Source organism: Amblyomma mixtum, chromosome 9, assembly GCF_055824585.1.
Source record: "Amblyomma mixtum isolate Tamu chromosome 9, ASM5582458v1, whole genome shotgun sequence".
NCBI classification, from domain to species: Eukaryota; Metazoa; Arthropoda; class Arachnida; order Ixodida; family Ixodidae; genus Amblyomma; species Amblyomma mixtum.
Genome location: NC_143020.1, coordinates 83,851,189 through 83,874,398, shown reverse-complemented (window position 1 = coordinate 83,874,398; position 23,210 = coordinate 83,851,189). Strand labels below are relative to the sequence as shown.

The following is a 23,210-nucleotide window of genomic DNA, read 5'->3' as shown; positions in this document are numbered from 1 at the left end:
ATAACAGGGCTGCAGTGCGCTGTGTCAGGCTAGCGCCGATAAACGCTAACGCACAGTAGACAGTGAAGGGTGTTACACCACGCAGGCGAATACCCACAACCAGGTTTCCGCAACCATGTGCAGTTTCTACAACATTTTCTCACGTAATTTCCGTGCGATATTCTATTGCTTCTATGTTATTTTATTTCTTTCTGTATAAGCTTTTGTCCGGGGTCTAAACCCTGTGTTGACTACGCGACAGGTTCAACCACAGCGTTATATAACAGTTTCGGTTAGGCGCCGTATCTTCCAGCGATGTTCGAGGTTGCTGCCGGCGTTAAAACAAGTTTATCCCAAAAACTCCCCGCCCTTTTTAAATTTACCTGGACCGAGGACAACCCCAATTTCTTGGGGAGTATCCGAGGTGTGCTTTTCTCTGAGGTATTTTCGGTTTTCCGAGCCGAGTTTACCCAAAAACAGTCCCGTTTAGAAGCGTTGCAGGGCCTTCGGCTGCTCTACCACCGCCACCATGAGGTGATACAAGCATGACCACTCAGGCAACGTCGTTAGCCTGTGAACCCCATCCCAAAGTTCACAGCGAAAACCATGCGCAATCAGTCTAGTCTCGGCCACACCGAGTTGCTCCCACACCAGTGACATCGAGAGGGTGTGTTCCATAGCAGAACAGACATGCTACCTCTGCTCTTCACTTAACACACGTGTGGTAATTGCGCTTCTCCCTCTCTTTGACATATTTTTCATTCACCAAATTCTTCTGGCCCTATATCTTACCCAAAAAACTGGACCCTCTATAAAGTGTGCATATTAATTATTCGGCAATTTTCATTACTCTCATTGTACGCGGTTGATTACACCCATTCCGAAAAATGTTTAAGAGAACGTGCTACAGCCGAGCTTGACTACTCTAGCTGCAGTACCGGGGTGTTTGGAGGCAGCTGTGCAACCTCATGGATGCTGATATGCACAACCATGCTAAATGAACACAATGCGCGATTCTTCACTTAAAAAAATTTATTGGTTTGCGGGGTTCTTCGGCCGCAACAGTCCAGAATCACATTGTTCGTTATAAATGTCATAGTTTCCTTTCTGGGCACAAAGGAGATCAAACAAAAAGTAGCAGCACGACGGTGTGGTCTTGTTTTTTAGGTATTCATGATTGACCCAGAGCTCGCACCCTGTAGAAAAGAAGCCACAAACATTTTCGCGCTCACACGATGGTATGCTGCATTCGAGCATTAAACGATACTTTATGAAAAGCGCTAACGAGAGGAAGTATATTCTAAACGCTTCTTATCGCGTACCACTTCAATAGCGGACAGGTATGTGTGCAAGTTTTTTTTCCTTAGATTGAGTAATGCACAAATGCATAAAAATAATCTGAGCGGCAATAAAATGTAAAAACGAAACAACTGCATGTGATCAGAGCAGCACCTGACCGCGTTAATGTCAAATAACGCACCGTCTTAGGCGTTAGGCGTTGATGCTGCCATAAATGCTGCCTTAAAACGTTTGAAAACGATTTACTCCAACCTTTTGGTTGCGCGTGTTTATTTTATTAATTAACCGTATGACATTAATTCTGCCATGATATTTGCCTGTGGTCGGTACAAATTCACTGTAAAATATTTCTCCCAAGTAGTTTGATTTCCAGTTTCAGAAACTGAATGATGATTGTGACGACATTGTTCATTATGGGGTACATGACGTTAAATAAATGGCAGAGTCACTACTGCCTCATCGACAGTTGCCGCCTGCCTGAGCACCAAAAATAACAGTGAGTGATGATGCAGCCATTATAAGCCGAGATTTTGTGTGACACATCTCCTACACTAGCCATTGACGTCACAGCTGTCGTTTTTCTGCTGAAATCGGCGCCGAAGCTGGATGAGTGATGAAGTTTGGTTATGGCTATGAATTTTATTGGTTATGAATTATAGGGGAATGGTTGGTATCCATGAATGCTTATCTATATCTACTAATGTCTCAATCATCGTGACAAAGTGAGAAACCTGTAAAAAATATTTGGTGTCTCATCTCCTTTAAGCGTTCGTAGATCGCACAGAAACAACCACCTTTAGAGCATAGATTTAAGGAGAAAAAAATATATATTTTATACCTCATATCTTCCGACCTTTCATTTTCCCCACGTAAATACTACCAGCCGTATGTGATTTCAAGAAACACGAATATTTAAAAAAAACATTAAACATGGCCTAAATGTCAGTCACAGTCACGCGGAGAGTTGACATCCCTTTGGAGCTAAAAAGCTAGATTGCTATGGCTGTGAGCTTGAAGCTTCGCATTTAGCACTTTGCCTAATATAAAACCAGATCAATAGCGCTAGGGTATCTTGGTTTCGGTGTACTGTAAAGAACCTATTTGTTCAAAGCCAACCTGGTTTCTTCCTTCTGGTGTCCTTCGTAGGCTATTTATAGGCCTCCGAAAATAAGTCTAATTGTAAATATTTCTTCACCGACCACAACCACAAACAGCTTTTATATGTACGCGCTGCAATTTCTACAACTTTACCTTTTTGCTTTCCGATGGAAACACTTTTGTTCAGGGAACAAAATTTTTTTTAAGGGTAACATACCGGTATACTCGCTTACATTCAGCTTGCGGGCTGTATTTTAGTTTACTTGGTGACATAACGACTAAAGGCACGGCCGATAAGTATTTAACTATAAATTGCACATGCAACCAGATTAATCGCTTAAGAAATAAGTAGAGGATCAGACGGACTACGCTGTGGGGTGTTATAATCGCCTGGTTTACACTGGTGCCATCAGATTTTCTATTGGTTTTGTTTATTCGCAAATGAAGAATGCACAGAGCATTTATTCCTACATTTCCTGTAGTTTACTTACCCATGCCATCATTTTCATACGGGATGCTCAAAAGATTACAAGTTTGGCCATCGGTAAAAATTACTGTGTCATTCAAGAGAGAACAGTCTGCAGGAAATGAATGAAATGAAAGAATATTGAGAGGAAGTTGGGATTATAAAGCATAGACTTCGTGTAGGCTTGTAGATCAGTTTACATAAACGCAATTTTAAAATCATTTAGTCTTACAAGCGCGTCAAAAAGTCCATCTGGCAGGCAATTTTTTCAAATGACAGCCACTCACTTTTCCAGAATAGTTGGTAAGTCGAGCAGTAATCGGGTATTTTCACAACAGGAATTATTTTTTTATCGTTTAGTGTGAATTATTTCAAAAAATAAATCTCTGCCTAACAATCAGTTAGGCAACAATATACTACAGGTCAGCCTATACGCAGTTGCGGAGAGCAGGTGGCCGCAACAGGTGTAGGAAGGAGCTAATTTGAAGTGAACTGGAACAGTTTAGGTGTAGCTTAGCCGAACGCCGTTGAAGCTTCTCCTGGAGTGATGTTTTTCTGAATTTTCTGCTGTCGTAACACGTTTGTGGTGTCGTGGTATACATTATAAAAGAAGAACACGTCACATAAAACATCACTAAGGTCATATAAAAACGCTTTTCTTACTTTGCTCTTCAGTCCAAGAAAACACAGTGGGGCCTAAGTTGTGCCCTCCGAAGCTGAACCGTAGTTAGAAGTGGCGAGGAGACGGAATCGGCCTAGTAGCGCAGATATTTTTGTTTAGGTCTTTAGAAGAGTGGCTATTTTTTTACCCCTGAAAAGTTCAGCTGTGGAAAACTAAGGCTTTGCGCCGGAATTATCGAGGATATTTGGTAGTCCAGTATGATAACACAAAGTTCGACTGGCATTACTTAATTTCAGTGCGTTTCAAATATTCGAAAGAACGTTTATGTTTTGAACCTAAGAACAGATGAGTCGCGGAATGCATTCTTTTTAGAAACACTAATGCACGATGTAGTGATTTTCAACATCCCTGTTTTATTATAATTCACCCAATTTTTATTGTGTGTCTCCGCTACCAGTGGTAGTTATGTGAAGCGGGGAGTCCTCTCCTAAGGACTCGCTTACTACCTGTGTGTCTCCGCTGTGGTGTTCATAAGTTCTCCATTAACAGCGTAAGTTACACTGAGGTTTAGTTCATGGCTTCTTCATTTCATCAACATCAACATCAGCTATATAATTACGTCCACTGGAGGTCAAAAGCCTCTCAACATCACTCCAGACAAAATTTTGTATGGAAACTACGGCCACCTTATCTGTACCCACTTCCTTATATCATCCGCACACCTGACCCTTTCACAACCTCTGCTATGCTTGCCCTTTCTTGGAACCCACTCCAAATTCATGAGGCACCCTCGAGTTTTTTGTTTTAACTGGTGATGCCATGTGTTCTATCATTTTGCCTCACAGAAATTGTCAACCAGGTGTCTTGTAATCTGGGCACTATTATTCGCGGACATAAGCTATCGTATGGTTCGAACATAGATTTTCCAGCACTATCTGCAAGGAGTTATCAAGAAAAACGAAGCACCATGCAGTGTTGTATCTTAGTTTACCATTGCCCAAAACATCAGGAAGCATCCGTGCCCGAAACGTCGCAAATATGCGAATGGCAAGCTGTAAAAGTGGTTTTCCGTGACCACAAAGCACTGGCACCCGCATATGAAGCCTTAGGTCATGCATAGGCTCAAACAGTTTAAGGAGACTGCTTGGGACACGATTCCGTATCACCGTCAAAATATAGATGAAGTGATGTTTCGGATACGCGATCAACTTAAGCATTTGTCTACTTCAACTAGAACTTTGCTGCATATATTCCTCTGGTGTCTTCACCTGAAGCATGGATTACACTGATTTCAGCGAAACAATCCAATAAAGTTTCACTTGGTTACTTATGTAGAACTAAGTCAACAATGTACACTTCCGTCGTCTTCTGGTGGGATGCGCGCTCAGAAGTGATCAAGTGACAATAGATTTATGGGTGCTGATCGCAGATGCCAAGTGTTCTCAAGACGCCGATAAATTCTTCGAAACGCCTTTCGGAGGTTCTGTGCGCTACAGCTAAGCGTTTGCAAGTAGTTCATGAAAGGTGCTCTGGTAGACTTATTGATGTGTTGACAGCTCAGCCGACTATACAGGCAGAGATTTGAGACGGGGTGAAAGGGTAGCTGTTCAAAACTGCACACTGGGTTTAACGCTGCTCCTGCAGAAATTCTTGGCTTACACAGTATATCTTAAGCGCACTTAAACTTTTTACTTATCATTGGTCAGCGTTTACAATGTACTTGGAATATGAAATGCAGGATTCAAGGCAATCCAAATTTCTTCCCTTTCTGAAGCAGCAGAAAAACTTTAAAATTTTAGCGTGTTCAAAACACGCACGATACTCACTATGGAGCTGGTATTGGATGGCGTTAGAACTATTATAATTGTAGGTCGTCAAAGGAGCTGCTGTTAAGTTTAAAGAAAACCTGAAATAAAGAAGTTTCATGTAAACAACCGGGCAGTCACGTATTGGTGAAGTGTTAGAGGCCACAAAAGAAGAGATTTACTCCATGGCGCATCGTCAAACATGGCGAGAATGATCTCGCAGTAAAGGAACTGTGCAATTCAATGCAATTAAATGGTAACCCAAGATCGTTCTTCTAGATTATGTGCTTCCCATTCCAAGCTAAAGTGTTTAATTTTTAGTACAAACGTGGACAATAATTTAGTTAGTTTTTGAACGCCGCAGAAATTATCTGCAAAGAGAAACACTTTGCTGCCCGTTCTCTCAAAGTGCTAACCTCTATGCGAGTTAAAGTACGAACTATCGGCCTCGGCGGGATTGTTCTTAAGGGCTTTCAGATACGTGGATGATTTTTTAGTCATCGTAGAAGGGTCTGACCCTGCAGCGAAAATGGCTGATGTTCTGAGGGTGTTCAGGCAGTTCGGCCGTGGTCTAAGTTTTACTACGGAGGTTTCTGTTGGCAATGAGCTACGCTTTCTTGACATGTCTTTGAGAGCTACTCCGGCACACCTTTGCTGGATGTATCGCCCGCGCACCGTCAAGCCACTCCTCGGTCATGAGTCAGGACACTCAAAACTGATCAAGGACAGTATCGCTGTTTCGTGCCTTAAGGCCGCCACATCTAGGTCGTGCCACCACCGTGTTGCGGAAAGTGTGTCCAAGCAAGTGGTACGATTGAAAAGTAGTGGTTTTCCCGACCACGTCATCTCCAGGGCAGGAGAAAAAGTTCTGAGGTAGGTTAAGACAGGGGCCAACGGAAGAGGCCGTGTTGACAGTGAGCGCCGTAGGCCGGCTGTCATTCCGCACGCTCACAGGCTTTCCCATGGGTTAAAGAGCGTGGCAAAGAGGTACGATGTTAGGGTGGTGTTCTCGGCTCCTAAGAAGCTCGCTGCAATTTGCCCACAAGTGGACAAAAAACTGGCGGCTGGTGTCCACAAGAATCGCAAGGCCTGTACAACAAAACATGTGGCGCCTTTCATTCCTTGCAAAAAGAGTGTTGTATATCGTTTGCCACTGTCTTGCGGTAAGGAATATATCGGGCAAACGGGGCGCTGTGTAAATGTAAGGCTCTTTGAGCACCACAACTTACTCGGCAGTGACTCGCGGGAAAACCTTCCCGCACACTGCCGGGTTTGCAAATGCACACCCCTTTTCCCGAAAACTAACGTGCTTTCTTGCCACCAAAATAAGGTGACCCGGGAGTTGATGGAAGCGTTATTTATTCGAAAAAACGGCAAACGGTGCGTCAGTGATCCTTCAGTGGCCTTGTCAGATTTAGAATTTAGGTACTTACATAACCGGGTGCACACGCGCGCTGCTCCTGTTTAGATCATCTTTCACGCCTTGCACGTCATCTGTTATGACGTACGCAGTCGTGGGGGGTTATTATATATATTCTGTTCACAGCGCTTGTAGTGTCTCCCCTCTTTTCTGTGTTTTCTGTCTTAGTTTCCGCTGTTGTTTTCCATCATGAAGTATAATCAATCTTACGGAGTCAAAGGCAAGAAACAATTGTCCAAGTCTTAAAGGCTGAAGTTTCCGGTGCGTCACACGAACGAAAGCGACGCATTACAAGCATTGTCAATTGTTAAACTGACGACAAAATTGAAGTTTAATATCATATCCATTTAAAAGTCAGCAAAAAAAATTAGCGCTCGTACTTTTCCGCGCTCCTAATTCTTGATGGATGGAAAATACACAACTGGAATCTGTCATGGTCTGGAACAAAAACAAGTCGATCTGTTTTGAGCAAACCGTAAATAGAAAGACAAGACACCGATGTTGAGACAAGGGGACACGTTTAATGCCACGTAGTTTTATCTAGCATCGGCGGCGCGTATGCCATGCCGGGCGGTAAGCGAAGAATGCGAGGCTCCACGCGGTTCTGAGACAGGCTTGGCTTGTGGCGCATATAGCAATTGGCATACAGGCATCCTTACATTCTGGCTTATCTTGCGCAACTCTAAAACAAACGTGAAGAGGCCGTTACCTGATGAATACAAGGGGGGGTACTGCGCACAAAAAGACAAGGACAAGAAGATAACACAACAAGCGCAGACTCGCGACTAACTTTATTTGAAAACACAATACTCCTTTTATAGTTTCAAACTGTCACATCACACACATGTGGAAACCAAAAATCTTTCTTCATTCTGATACAGTTTGATAGACGGGTCACTTACGCAATCTTTACCCTTCTGTTTGATACAGAACGCCTCCGCCAACTCACGCGCCACCTGGTCACGGCTCCTCCTCAAAACTTTTGTATCTGTCAGCAAAGGCAGGCAAGGGTTATTGCGCGTAGCATCCGGGCATGCGCCACAATGCAGGGGTAAATTCGACCCTGTCCCTGATTTCATGGAAAGCTGGTGCTCTCTTAAGCGCTCATTCAGACATCGGCCTGTCTGGCCGATGTATACCCTTGTTGTGTTATCTTCTTGTCCTTGTCTTTTTGTGCGCAGTACCCCCCCTTGTATTCACCATGATTGACCGACTAGCCCAACAACGTACGCTCTTAAACTACGTTACCTGATGTAGTAATCTGGCCTCATGTTCAGATTGAGATGTTTTCTGCTCCCCACCCCCCTCTCCCAATGGCGTCTTCTGCGGCATCATAAAGCCTGTTTAGATGAACTCGATTCAGTAGACTCGAGTATGGTTGTCGGGTAAAAAACCAGTTGTCCGGTTCATGTACACGCGGTTGGGTCGAGTAAAATGAGCGACAGGGCGAGTCGAGTTAACTCGCCTGCAGTGGGTAGGTTAACTCGCTTGAACCGCCTTTCTAAAAACATCGATGCTGTTTGAACGAACCGGGTTCATGTAGCCACCAAGTTGGGCGAATCAGGGGCGAGTCACCTAACCCGACGCTGACTCTACGCGGTCCTCTCGGGTTCATGTAAATAGGACTATATCTTAGTTCACGATGAGCACTTTTCCTTCCTACAACAATGCTTCGTTCCTAGAGAATAGAATGCTTTGGTTTTTGCATAATGTCACGGTACCATCGACTGTTCGCTTGATCAGTGCCCTGTGACGCATTTGATTGACAAACTGTGACAGTTGCCGCCCACCACGCACACGAAGCAGAGAGCAAGGCTGGCACCGTTAACTAGGTCAGTATGGCGCAGCCTCCGATTCTTCCCTTAGCTTATAGGACACCTTGGCTAACTCATCCTTGCTGTTCAATGCACGCCCCGTGGCACCAGCTACGAACGGTACGGTCACCGTTTCCGAAAGTATTTCTTGAACAGCGTTTCTCTTATCCTTATTTTGAGCACACAGGTCTGCGAAAGTAGTCATGGTACTCGTTTTTAAGAACCACGACACAAAAACTATTCAGATTAGAACATGACCCTATCTCTTGTATCACGTATCGGCCGCTTCCCGTTTTAATTAGCAATGCGCGAGATAAGCCCAGTTGTCTGCATGCGAACAGCTAAGAGAAAATGTGCCTGCCTCCATTATGGCTATCATCAAATTTTGCCTGCTTTACGCAGCCGTGACATGTGTCAGCCGTTTATTACCAGCAACCTCTTTTCACAACTGATAGTTGCGCTCGCCATCAATGCTATGCTTATATATAAACAGTATGGTTAATGTTAGCCTTCAGTAGGTTTTGCAACTTAATTACAACGCCCGCTCGAGAACAGCTCAAGAAAAGCGATGTAGAGGAGAGAAAGATTTTTTGTTGGGCAACTGTGTTGCTGTTATTAACCACATACAATGGAGCATGCCCACACAGGGGATCGGCCAAGAACGGGGAAGGAGGGGGGGGGGGGGAGAACCGTTGGTTTGTGAGTCTTTCGGCGACCATCGGTTTTCTTGCTCGCGCATGAGTGTGCCGCGTATTACCAGAAACAAAAAGCGAAACGTAAATCGCAAGACTAAACAGCTGCTATCTGGCAGTTTAACGAGATGTTTCGGGCAGTCGGCGGGTGATAGGCCAAGCACTGCGATCAGCAAATTAGAAGATTCGCCCGAGTTCGAGCTTCGAGCATGCTTCGTGTGCGTGTGGCAACTATCGCAAAGTTTAAAGATTCGCGCCGCTGGACGGAACGATCGACGGCCTCGTGATATTGGAGAAGCACTGATGAGCATTTTCATGGCACCGCGTGTTTTGAGCAAAACGGGTTGGAAATAGGGCATCCGCGCCATTGTTTTTGCGTAAGCTGCACTTACTGGTATTCCAAAATATTTTCACTTACGTTGTTTCATTGCAGGACGAAGCATTCTGGAACCTGAATTCGGACACCCTCTTCTCCTCACTTTCTTCACATACGTTTAGCTCGCGGACACTCACACAAGAGAAGTTCACTCCCCAAAGGTAGGCAGCAGTCTTGAACGTGGACTTTGCAAGGAAGTAAACCACGTCACTGCTTTGGTTCAAGATCTGGAATGCAGGATACGTATGCTTGTAAAGTGCAAGCGCGCACGGATTGTCTACTGCCACCAAGTTTCACCAACCATTGTTTGCTTAATGGTTTACGGGGGTTTAACGTCCCAAAGCGACTCAGGCTATGAGGGACGCCGTAGATAAGGGCTCCGGAAATTTCGGCCACCCGGTGTTCTTTCACGGCACTGATATCGCACGGTACATGGACGCTTTTGCCTTCCGCCTCCATCGAAATGCGGCCACCACGGCCGGGTTGTGAGAATACATTTTTCTCCAAAGACGTCTAGAACATTGACACTACGTCTAAAATGTAAAACGACCACGCATGGGCACGCGTACCTCCAAGCAACTGCAAACTTATGCAGATTTACTCACCTTTAACCTATTTGAGACGAACATGTTTCAATTATTAAGGGCATTTTTTGGACATTAGATGCACACAGGCCCCTCCTCGTCGCTCTCAGGGCCTCTTTGCCCAAGTAGATGGTAAAAACATTTAGGAAATGAGATGGCTCCCTTCAACGCTTGCTTTAGTTAGCGGAGCATGGAGGGCTCCTCAGCTGAAGTATGGGAACCATAAAAGCAAAGCAGCATTGTAAAATTTTTGCCCTCCCGAATGTGCTACCTTAGCTGCTGAAGTACGATGCCAGAAAGTAAGAACCACACTAACAAATGTTGCTACTGCCTGTCTGAATTATTTCTGGGTGTTCCTCACAGACAACACACTGCTCTATGCATCCCGAACACTATTCCTAGATTTTTTTAATAAGGGTAAATCATGCATCTAAAAATTTAACCAGGGATATGGTACAAAATAACAATATTCGCGAAAAATAACTAAGACATTGGCGTCTTCCTGTGCGTTGTCAACGGCTGCAATAGCTTCAAAATCATCGTCATCAGCAGAAGCAGAATTAACCCTGTCTTACACCAGCTGAGCCACTCCTGCACCCGAAAACTTCCTCATCTTATGTGCCGACTCGACTCTGCGGCCCCATTCAACGTTTCTATTCACTAGGTATCGACTCGGTCGCGCTGAGGGACTATAAAGTACTTTTTTGTATTGCATGCTCTTCCCATGTAAATTTCCTCTTCTTGATATTACTGCGTTAGCAATACTACTGTAGGTTTTCCCTTGCCGCGTAGCCAGGGTCGGTAGAGACGGATGAACCTGAACAGCGTTGCTTCAGCCGTGGTCCGCCAGATGGCAGCGCCGTCGGCGCGGCAGCGGCAGCGAGCAGTTTGCTCTGTCTACGACAGATGGCGCCACTAGGAGGTCCACCTCTTCTGGCCTTCGAAGCCGGTGTTAGCAGCATTGGCGCGCAGTCCATAGATGGCATTCGAATGATATCTGTTAAGCAATTAGCCTAATTTCTAGTCAGACCACATAAACAAATAACACCGAGTAGAAAATTGGTTGAGTTGGGGAATCAAACCAGGGTCTCCAGAGTGCGAGACGAGCACGCCAACCACTCCGCCATGCCAGCTCGCTGGTTTGGAATGAACAGAGGCGCGTCTAGTGAATACGGTGTCTTCGTTCACTCCCATCTACCTTCTTTACCGTTACGGCGAGGTTCAGGTGTCCACCAAGATATGCGAGACAGATACATTTACTTTCCTCAAAAGCTAATTTACCGACGAGCAAGGCGTACAGGCGAACGGGCGATGGCGTTCTGTGGACTCCCTGGCAGCGTGGCGGAATGGTCACGTGACCACATATTGCGGCGCCCATGCCCCCGCGCTGTTAAGCGTGAATGCTTTGCTATGCAGTCCTCTAAGGAGAAGTGGCAGTGACAGGAAGAAGCGAGAAAGCGACAATGAGCACAGGAGACGCCAGAACAGCGTGAAGAACGTCTCGCAAAGCGTCGTGCTAAAGATGGAGCTCGGCGACGACGTTCTACCTCGCAGAGTGGTTCCACGGTCACCGATGAATCTCAACACCTGACTGCTCAGGAACGCCGCAACGCTACCATTCGAAGGCAACGCGCCGAAGAATCACCAGAAGAACGCGCGCACCATTGCTAACGCAATTTACCCGGTTTAACCAGAGCCAAACCACTGCCAATTTTTTGCTACGACAGCACTAATCGGGCTCGTTCTCCAGCCCACTCTTCCTGTCAAGTACTTATACCAGTTCAGCGCGCTTCGTGCTGATTTAAAGCTGTGGAAGCTTATCGAATATTCAACAAATTACCCTTCCCTACAAAGACGAACCAAAATTGCATCGCTCACCTTCCAAGCGTCCTGGTACTTGCCAAGTCTCGTTTCATTTGCCCAGATAGGAGTTGCGCTTTCGTTTGCGGCGCAGTGAAGGGGAAGGTTAAGCAAGAAATATGCGACCAAGAAAAGCATTGCGTATTTCTCATTAAAGGCAGATACCGCGAAGCATGAAAAGCAGAGCTTTCTTGATATTTTATGTCGGCTAACGAGAGCTGAAACTATCGGCTAACGTCTTCCGCAGATGAAATTTTCAAGTGCGGCTGCTGCAGCTGTCCTGTTCAATAGTCTAAAGCAAGGATGTGAATCGTTCGATTTTGCAAGACGCGACTCTTTGTTCAAGCTGTCTGTTCTAAGTTGTTGATGCTTTCCGGCGTGTTGGCGTTAGAATGCAGCGATTTCTTTAGGCTCAGGCGTGTCTGCATGCGCGCACGATGCAAAACTGCTGACGTTGGCCAGTTTTTTTTTTATTTTTATCAATGAAACTCCTCACAATTCGCTGTTAATGGAATTACTAACTGCGTTCACAAGACCGGTATTTTTGAAAGGCAAAATTGTTCCAAAAACGAAAGTGAAGTTTCGGGTGACATTTCACAGACATAAGTAGTGCCAGTGACTTACGACAGTTTATATTAAGTGCAAACCAGAAATGCTCCGATAAATTTAATTTAAAGAGCAACTTTACCAAATACAATAATCTACAATTCTCTAGCTTTGCACTCCGTGTCTTGTACACCGCGCTTATTTAAAAAAGAAAAGGCATAATTTTTTTTAAAATGCTGATCGCAAACTTTTTCAGAAAAATATCCTTCATTGTACCCACATTACGGGAAGCGAGGACTAACTATAGAAGTTACTTATACTTTTTGAATTAAATTAAATGACACTGATTTTATACTCTGCTCGATCAGTTATATTGTCTAATGTTAACAGTCACAAGATTTTCAGTAGAGGAAACTTCTTCCGATCAGCGCGAATTCCGCCAGAGACGCGCACATCAAGCATCACAGGCCATCCGAGGCCAGGCAGCAAAAAATTTACGCAAAGACTATGCCTCTTAACGATAGGGAAACAGCGAGTACGCGGCAAATTTTGAAGACTTCTATATTCGCAAACATGAGAAACATCTTTCAGGAGCATCAACCAATACCATGTATTGCAGGACACAGCTGCCTCCGCCATTCGAAACACACTGCCTTCTACCTTCAGCTCGACTAGTGGGGCCCACGCTTGCAACAAGACGCTGCCGAGTACACCTCTTCGGTAAACATTATGAAACTGATCTACACCTACGTCGGTTTCAATTCCACTTTACCAAATGTCGTGGTTGGCAGCTCAACGTCGACGTCATGTAGTCACAGTAACAGTGGCACACAGCGACTTCGCAAGCGCTTGTTTTTAGTCCTCTTTCTGGGTTTAACCTCTGCGTAGTCTAATCCACTAACAATCACGAATATAACGAGGGTATAAGAAAATTTTTGCGAACACCCGCCTCGTTTGTCCGTTTTCCAGCATGTCGCAAACCTTCCCTTTTCTCATTTATTTCCACGTTGTTTTCAGTGCGACACATACCACACGCTGTCTATAAGCGGAATCTAGCAATCGCTGCATCTCGATCGCATTGGGCTGTGGTAAGGGTTCCATGTTCTTCGGGTAAATAGACACGCGCAGCGAAGCGCATAATGCGGCTTGTTAATTCCATTGTCTTCTCCGTGCAAGCTGCGCCTTTTTCTTTCTTCCATTCATATTATTTCTTTTTCTTTGCATTTGATTTCGTTTCTGAGCTAAAATGCGGTGGCGGTGACAATTATCATAGCTTTTTTTGTTGTTAAAATGCCAGTAGGTCCAAATATCATTTGAGCCTTTTGTTTCTTAGGTATGTTTTCTTTTGTTCCCCCTTACCTCTACACGTCCGAGATATCCACAAATAGTGTCAGGCCGGACAACACTTGCGGTTTTATTTTTCGCAACACGCAAACTGCTGCGTACACTAAAGAAACGCTAATAAGTTGACCACATATCTCTCAGTGCCCTTCAGAGAGTCATGTGTGATTTCATTGAGGCTATCTCGGCTCTTGTTCTCAGTTATCTTCCAACTACACCTGTAACACGCTTCACGAATTGCGTGCCTTTGAAAAATCTCCATCAGAAATTTCTCTTGGCACAAATGCAAGACTTGCGCCCAGCGCTTCGGGTTTGAAGCCATCTTTTCCTTTCTCCGTTGCCAGAAAAAAAAAATCGCTTCCTCACAAAATACAAATCATAGTACCGTCCAATAAAGGTTAATAAAATTCCTGAATTTCTGGAGATTTAGTATTTGTTTAGGACGACTTCCAACAGTGGCCCGAAACAGTACTGTCGCGACAGAACAAAATAGGAATATGCAGCACTCTCAACAAATAACACTGGAATAAAGCTCTATCGGGGAGTTAGGCGTGTGTCGGGATTTATATATTCCCTGCAAAATGCCTGCCTTAGTGTATCGCTGTTCCTGTATCTTCGGCATAGAGTGTCCCAGCCCATATTTCATATTTAAGTGAAATCAGTACATGAAGAGTGTCTTGTAGAAGACTGTCTAAGAGACCCCAGACAACAGAATTTTATGGAACTTTATGGCAGTAATAAAATGATGCTCTCTAAGCGGAGTAAGACAAAAAAGGTTCAGTGGAGGTGCTGGGTATCGATCCCAGTACCTCTCGCATGCTAAGCGAGCGCTCTACCATCTGAGCTACACCCCCGACGGAAGCAAAAGCTGTGAAAAATCCTTCACAAGCAACTCCGTGCTCTGCGCCGTTAAGTGAAAAACATTTTAGAGCTGCAGTACAATCGTGAACCGGTTGCCACAATAGAGTCCGGTGCCGCATTGTAATGAACCTACAGGGCTCAACGCTTGGCGGCTGACTTTCCCTTTAGCCATCGTAAGCTGCCCATTCATACTTATACTGCGCGAAAGAAACAAGGACAAAGCGGGCAAAAAGACATGACAGCGGCGTAGTGTATCAACTGAATTTTTATTGCAGAAAAAGCTCGTAAGCTGCCCTATTGAGCCGTGCCCGTAGCACCGCACTTTCGAATCTGAGTCGCCTTCCAGCGCGGCTCTTCATATTAGCAGTGAGGCTTTCTCTATGTCCACCGGATTTACATGAAAGGTGTGCTTACTACGATATTTGAGATGACCTGCCTTAGTGGCTTGTATGCGCAGCTACTGACCAAGCGAATTACGGCTTAAACCCGGCCTCGCCGGCAGCAGCGTTTTGATGGAGAAGTTGAAACGCACCGCAGTGCTATGCGATTGCACCTCATGCTAAAAACACCTGGTGGTCTTAGTTACTCCGGAAGCTTTCCCCTTCGGCGTCCCGTATTGCCGATATGCGTCGTTTCGGGGCGTCCTAAAACACACAGTTTAAAGTCCCATGATATACCTTTCCGACCCAGGGACCAATACACTAGGCATACGCAAAAAAAAACGCTTAAAAAAACATACAAAGCCCAAATCAAAACCCAAACTATTTCTGCGGCTTCCGGAAGAGACGATAAATATCTCGACCATGATAGTCTTCTTTCGGTCGCATCTTCTTAGGAGGGCAGCACTGATTAATTGTCTAATTTACGAGCAGACCGCTGCGCGCCACGTGTTCAAGTAAATAATTTCTTTTAAGGTTTTCTCTTCATGTAGTTCAAATAAATAAATTCACGCGAGTTAACCTTCATTTCAAACAGTGTAGTTAAAAGTTTGTCCTAGTTATGAGTAGTTTTTTTCTCAATGCGATAAAGTTTTTATGACCAGTGTACTGGTCACTAGGATTCAATTGGTGCGTATTGTTGAAATCCTCATGCAAGCGGATTAGGTTTGAGTTTCAATAATTTTGGTGCCAAAATTAAATATCTCCCAATGTGTTTGGAGGAACACCCTGAATTGTGCTTGAAGTGCAAGTAACATTATTTTTAGCCCGATTTGGTTGTTTTATTAGCAGAAAAGAGGAAATGAGGAAATTCAGGAACTTTTCTTTAGAGACGAGTCAGACCTTCATTCAATTCGTACTCAGGTGACAAACCGAAAAAATTCCAGCCAGAGTCTGTACTTTATAGCGAAAAAGTAGCGAGAATTCTTCCAGTGAAAATCGAAATGTGCTACTCCTAGTGCCACAAATAAATGCGATTGTCCAGTATACTGCAAATGGTTCGCTCTTGAAAACTATTGTACTTTCTGTACTCATAATTTTTTTGCACGTTTTTTAACAGTTTCTTAACCGAAAAGGCCAACAAATGTTCGTGCTCGCCAGCGAAAAAATCGAGATGCAAAGGGGTATTCAAAGTAAATGCACACGAAGCAAATAAGGAAGAAGCAGCCCAACAGACAAAATCCCCCCAATGAAAACAACTATATTCCTAAACAAACTTGCAGCTCTGATGACCTGCGTGAACAGAAGTGCACATTTAATTTCATTGAACCATTATGAGCAACTCATCTGATCCTACTGTTTTACTGCAGAGAGTAAGAAGAAAGAAGTTAATTTGCAGCTACTAATGCTTACTGTGCATAGTTTGAACACAAAAACAGGTTCATGCAAATGTAGCCGTACTTCGACATGACGCTAGAAATACACAACGAAAATAAAATTTCTTGCGAGCTCGTGAAAGAGAAAGAAATAGAAACGGCCGAAAGAAATAAGACCCGACTTTTTTGCAAGGTCTTAGGGAATTATCCGTGACAGTATTCAAATGCGTTCACAAACGAGGTACCATTGACACTTCCCACACCATACATGATGAAGTAAGAAACCTTTGTATGGAGCCAGTGAGAGATGTCATTAGCGCAAAGCGTCATAGCAGGGCCAAATAATCAATATTAGGATACGGGCATTCTCTCCTGCATAAATGCATAAATATGGCGAGAAAAAAAAGTTTCCTCCGTCGAGCCGGATTCGAACCAGCGACCTATGGATTACCGTGTGGGTGTAACCTCTACAGTCCACCGCTCTACCAACTGAGCTATCGACGGAACTGACAAATGCACAGAGCCGGCTTTAATGGACGCTGGCGATACGCTTTGTGACCTACTTTACTGTTCAGTGGATGTGTCGCGTACCCCTCCCCTCAAAACTGGTTCAGCTGCGCCGTGCCTCTCCCCAACGCGAGCGAATTCACGTGGGCTGATTTCCCCTTGCAATCGCCGCAACAACAGCCAGTGCCTTCTACTGCTGACCTTCTCTTCTGAGCATTCTCAACGGCGCCGCCGAGAGTTCGAAAAGTATATAAATATTCAAGACTTTTTGTTCATGTAGGTCCATACAGGCTAAGCGCGTATATTTCAGGGCCATCCCGGATGGAATAATTTTTAATACAACGCTAAGAAATAGTAATAGTAATTACACCGCTTCAAATTTTAGTTAATGTACTTCATACCAGGGTGGTATTTCGCGGACATGGCTCATAAAAAAACTCGTGAATTTGTGGTAAGCAGTTGGGGCACCAACGCTGGCAACCAAGGCTTTCAACTAGTTTGCTATCATAACGTAAGGTCAAAGAAGTCTGACTGAGGGGAGTGTAATACATAACTGCCGTCTGGAGTTCAAAAAATTTGTATCCACTGTGCTGCTTATTCCCTCCATTTTGCATTGAAACTTGCGCACTAGCCACTGTCGACAGATTGCTGCACAGCCTTTTGAACATTCAGTGCAATCATTGGTGGCCCACAGCTTACTCGTTAAAGCTCTGACCCCTCGAAGGGTTCTTTTAAGGTTAGGTGTGCTTAAACATATGCCCTTCACTTAGCTTGGCGTATTTCCACCTTTCGGGCCATGTTGCGGCTCTGATGAATGCGCGGCAGGTCCGACACATGATGTTGAAGACATTCTTGTAACAGTTATAAATTCGGTGTGCTCTGTTTCACACCCGCCGACGTCAAAATGTGGCCTCCGCTGCCATCACTCGATCTCGATATCAGGCGCTCGACAGCCGACCACCGTAGTCAGCGTCCCCATTACCATTAGTGACTTGAGGTGTTAAGGCAAGTTCTTTAGCAAATTAGACAATGCTAGCAGGGCTCGTTAGGCGCAAACCAGAACAGAATAATGTGGCGCCTTCTGTTTCTGTCAATTGTACAGCACTGTCCGCATTCTGTCTACGTCGTTACCTATTATCAACGCTACTAGATAAAGTCACTTGTGTTAATTTTTGTATTCTTAATTTTTTCTTCTTTCCTGTTGTGGGCTTGTATTAATTTTGGATCAATGCGTTCAAGTTGTACAGGAAGGTCAGGAGCTGAGTATTCTTCGCTTGTATTACTGTGTCATGTTTAGTTGCCTCTGAGTGCATTTGGAGAAGGTCCGCAGCCTGGTTTCCGTCTGTTTTTCAAAAATAATGCTTTTCTACACTGCCCTTTCATACAAGCAACTGTGAAATTCATCTCTGCTTTCTACTTCGGTCATCAAGGTTTTTACCCATTATATGCTCATTGTTTTTTCTATGAGACGATAAACTGTTCTCAGCATTTTCGTATTGTAGCAGGGCTTTTTGCCTGAAGTGGCATACTATTCATTTAGAATGAAAGCCTTTTTCGAGAATTATCTCTTTCAGGAAATTGTAATGCATTGCATCGTATGTTACAGAGTGCTTCGAATTATTCATTTTTTTTTTCTGGGGCTCCTATTTTGAATCTGCGCTGCGCAGAAAGTACATAACTAAATCATAAAGCGAATAATGCATTTTGGAAAAGATATCCTATATTCTAGATTATAAATTATCTTCCATTTGGCGCAGTAAAACTACTGTCTTGAAAGGCAGGAAAATAAAAAGACCAGTGCTGGGTATCGATCCCAGTACCTCTCGCATGCTAAGCGAGCGCTCTACCATCTGAGCTACACCCCCGACACGGGCACAGCAGTAAGAAGTCTCTCACAAAGGACTCCATGCACTTTGCACTAAATGCAAAAGCGGGGGATGAGAGCGGTGAAGCAGCTTGGTACCGGTTGCTCCAAGAGCCCGACGCCGCATTGCAATGAGTCTACAGGGCTACATAAGTTCCTGCTGGCTGCCTCATTCGCAACCATTGCCTACCCTCGATCATTTTCCAGCGCTTGCTAATGGGGATTTCACTCGCCTCCCATGTTGCTCTTAAGAGGGCTGCTTGCGTCCAGAGTGCGCATTTCTGTAAACCCTCCATCTTACCATGAAAGGCATGCTGACCACAATCTCCAAAATACACCTACACCAGCAAATCAGGAAGCGCCTGCACAGCAGACGCAATGCTTTCATCAATACAATTTTGTTATTTAGCAAACATGCAGCGGGAAATACCGGCACGCACAATTAGCAATAAATGAAACGTTAAAAAAACATTTAAAACACAGACAGCAAAATAAGATGATCTTATCCGGAGGAAGCTCAATCTTCTTGCAGGAAAGGTAAGAAATTTTCATAGTTCTTCATCTCGTAGCGAGGAACACTCACGTTTCGAATAAGCCCCGAGTAGTCGTCGGCGTAATACTCGTGCTTTAACCTAACCAACAGACTAGACTGGTTTAACACTTCCTTGAAGCTTGCTATTACGGGCATAGTCTTGCGTCCCTATTGTAGCTGATGATTCTGGTGAAGAAAATCAAGACAGTTATATTTCTGCTGATGCAAACCCAAATTTTGGAGACGCAGTAGGTCATAGCCAGCCAATGTATTGCAAATGTCACAACTGTGGCTTCACCTCTAGCTGAGCTAAAGTTTCGATGAGCTCTCTTGCATCGATTTGAGCTCTGCTGCTTCAAGCTAAATATCGACAGAAGGCCTATATGAAGAACCAACAAACTACTGAATACAATATGCACGTACGACGTGATTACTATACGTCCTGCCTCATTGAATGACAGCAGCATGCCAACTGCTCCCTCTATGCTGGGCACGAATGTTGCATTCGCTCCTCCGAACGGTCAGAAGGAGTCAGGACCTTTGCTCGCAAAGATTATCGTGGGGCTGGAAGCGCCTTCCTGCCATCGTCATACCCATGGCAGCACCCGATATATTATAGTGCCCAATATGTGACTCTCCTTTAATCTCCTCTATGCACATGTGTACCTTTCGTTTTCAGGTTTAATTAGGTGTACTCAGGTGTACTTAGGTGTACTTAGAAACCTGTGCCCTTCACTTAGCGACTTTCCGCCTTAAGTGTCACGGTGGAGCACTAATGGTTGACCTGCAGGTGCGACAGGTGATGTCTTAGACATTCTCGTAATAGTTGTAAACTCAGTGTACTCTGTTTAAGACCCGCCGACGTCAAAATGTGGCCTCCGCTGCCGTGACTCGACCTCGATATCTGGCGCTCGACAGCCGGCCACCATAGTCAGCGTCGCCATTACCAGTGGTGACTTGAGGTGTTAAGGCAAGCTCATTCGCAAATTACACAGAGCTAGCAGTGGTCGTCAAGCGCAACATAGAACCGAATAATGTGGCGCCTTCTCTTTCTGCTTCTCATTTGTACAGCGCTATCTGCATCCTGTCTAGCACGCTACCGATTACCAACGCTGCTACATGAAGTCAATTGTACTACTTTTTGTATTCTTAATTTTGTCTTCGTTCCTCTTGTGGACTCATAATAATCTTGGATCAATGCGTTCAAATTCTACTGGCAGGCCAGGAGCTTTGTATAATTCGTTTGCCTTACCACGTCCTGTATAATTAGTTCAGACTGCATTCGGAAGAAGTCCGCAGCCTGGTTTTCGTATTTTTTATACAATGATTTTATATGCTTGCCTTTCACCCATGCAACAGTTAACTTCATCTCTGCTTTCTACTTCGGTTATATAGGCGTTTACTCTTTTATATGCACGTTGGTTTTTCGGTGAAACGACAAACCATCCTCAGCATTTTCCTAGCAAGGCAGGCCTTTTTACCTCTTATGGCATGCTTGCACTCATGCTACATATTTGGAATGAAAGCCCTTTTCACGAATTCCCTTTCTCAGGCAATTGCACTGCATTGCAGTTTGCACAGTGCTTCGATTTGTATTTTTTGAACTTCTATTTTCAGTCTGGGCTGTCCAGAAAGTGAAATATCTAAATGCTAAAGTGAAAAGTATTTTGGAACTGGCAACTTACATTCTCAGTTATAAATTATTCGATGTTTATCTTAGTAAAAAGGTGGCCGCAAAACGCAGCAAAACTAAATCTTCAGTGGAGGTACTGAGGTACTGGGTACTGTTTGGTACGAGAACAGAGCTTTGAAACGTCCCTCACATGAGAATCCGTGCACTGCGCCGAAAATAAAGAACGCGAGAAGAAAGCGGTAGCGCACTTTTTGACCGGATGCCAGTAGAGTACTGAGCCGCATTGTAATGAGTCTACAAGGCTTCTTCCCTGCTTGCTGCCTCATTCCGAGCCACTAGCTACCCTTTTGAACACGGCCGGCATCATGCTTTTTGCTATTGCAGTCGCCTACTATGTTGATTCCATAAAGGCTCTATACTCCAACAGTATGTGTTTCTTTCAGTCCGCCAGCTTCCCATAAGAGATATGCTTTCCTTTATATTCGAAATGCATTTACACCTGCAAATAAGAGGCCGCTTGCAATACATGCGAAATGCCTTCATCAGAACAAATCTACTAAACAAACAAGCCGCGGCGGAGACCTGCGTGCACAATCAGCAACCAATGAAACAGCAAATAGAGAAGATCTCATCCGAGCAAGCTCAGTCGTTATCGCAAATTAATTTCACTTCTAAGGCGCAAAGTATTCTCCGTTATAATTGTTAATCAACCTTGGTTGCACACATTATTCAGAAGCTAATATATTTGTCTTTGTGATGAAACATCCGAAGGCAACGGAAATTATAGGGCTCATTTAGTGCATGGATTTAGGGCTCATTTAGTCCAAGTTAAAGAACCACGCGTGGTCAAAATTATCCTGAGCCCTCCAGTACTGCGTCTCTCATAGCCTGAGTTGGTTTAGCACGTTAAAACCACGTTCAACCAAATCAAAACCGTTCATAAAGATGCATGTGCTTTTTTGTCGTAAAAGGCGTCTCTGAAGGCGCTTTAAAAGGGCAGCGCTACTTATACCACATATGTGGCATTTATATGAATCAGGCAGCCAGCATACAATAGTTTTCGCATTATGTTTTAAAACAAGTCTCGTGAGCTGCTTCAGCAAGGTCTTTTTGTATCACTACTCTCAGTCAGAGTGTTACCGTTGTCTCCAAAAATTAATTATTACTTCGCACTATTGCCTCTTTTTTTATGCGTGGAATCAGCCTGGTTATGCCAAATAAGCTCAAATTCATAATTTTTTCCTACTTGTTCTAGATAACGGTGTTCCAGTATTGTGTAGTAATTTTGCTGCTGGTAACGCCTTGCCTTCTGTGTATTTTTCTTCTCTTAATTCGTCCTTTTGTGTTAGTGTGTCTTTATGGGTATAATCCACCTGCTATGCTCTTATCTTCAAAACCGAAGTATCTATAAATAAACAAACAAAACGGTTCTGTCGTAATTCATTGCACGCTAACTCAGGTCGTCTCGAAAACAGGTTCAAGGCAGCAACTCCCTCAGAGCTCGCCTCTCAGCCATTAAGACAAATAAATGGTTTTGCTTGTTGGTATGCCAACTTATTTCAATTCTGCAGGACACATGAGGCAACGATTAAGAAAGAACACCCAATGACCGCCAATGATATATAACTGTGTTTGTACTCAGCGCACGCCGTGTCTTCATTCGTCCTCGTCTTGGGTATCGTGCTGAACTTCGAGATAATAAAGCATTTTTCACTGCCGAACATCTCGCGCACTACGCAGTCGGATTTCTTCCTTTTGTACTAATGCGCAATTAAGTGTCCATGTAGGCACAAAAGAGGCATATTGTTGAGGAAATTCTTTGAAGTGGGGACTTCTAAACAAGTTCCGCTGCCAGAGTACGTCTATCTTACTACTCGTCTAGGAATGTCACAGTCATTCTATGGCAGTGGAAACAGGAGCCACAAAAAGTCAGACAAAAAATTTAATTTTGATTTATTTGTCGTACCCAGGCAGATTCCACACACGGCAACACCAACTAGCCACGGCAACACCAACAAAGAAAACTTCGCGCAAACCAAAATTTTGGTATCTCTTTCCTGAAACTTTGCGAACACTATAAACCGGTCAATATTTTGATGCAGAAGGGCTGTCAGGGGTTCAGGCATCATGAAGAACTTGACTTAAGGAAAAAAATTAC

At 44.2% G+C, this 23,210-nt stretch overlaps 1 protein-coding gene and 2 non-coding genes across 6 annotated transcripts; all 3 read right to left on the bottom strand.

Moving 5' to 3' along the window:
• Positions 1-1,036: 1,036 nt before the first annotated feature.
• Positions 1,037-12,256, bottom strand: LOC149329942 (male-specific histamine-binding salivary protein-like). 4 transcript variants are annotated; one of them, XR_016285620.1, is made up of 4 exons: positions 12,034-12,256; positions 9,614-9,798; positions 2,868-2,954; positions 1,058-1,175 (listed from the first exon to the last, which is right to left on the bottom strand). XR_016285620.1 is itself a non-coding variant. In XM_089560666.1 (3 exons), the coding sequence occupies exons 1-3, from the start codon at positions 12,151-12,153 to the stop codon at positions 1,151-1,153; spliced, it is 330 nt and encodes a 109-aa protein (XP_089416792.1). In that variant the 5' UTR covers positions 12,154-12,256; the 3' UTR covers positions 1,037-1,150. The 4 variants fall into 4 exon arrangements, 3 of the variants coding, with proteins under 3 accessions (XP_089416792.1, XP_089416793.1, XP_089416794.1); XM_089560666.1 differs by lacking the exon at positions 2,868-2,954 and having other exon boundaries at positions 1,037-1,175; XM_089560667.1 differs by lacking the exon at positions 1,058-1,175 and having other exon boundaries at positions 1,183-2,954.
• A 2,427-nt stretch (positions 12,257-14,683) lies between these two features.
• On the bottom strand, positions 14,684-14,756 carry TRNAA-AGC (transfer RNA alanine (anticodon AGC)). Its single transcript has one exon. It is a non-coding gene; the product is annotated as a tRNA-Ala (tRNA).
• A 2,172-nt stretch (positions 14,757-16,928) lies between these two features.
• On the bottom strand, positions 16,929-17,020 carry TRNAY-GUA (transfer RNA tyrosine (anticodon GUA)). Its single transcript is given in 2 exon segments — positions 16,929-16,964; positions 16,984-17,020. It is a non-coding gene; the product is annotated as a tRNA-Tyr (tRNA).
• Positions 17,021-23,210: the final 6,190 nt, after the last annotated feature.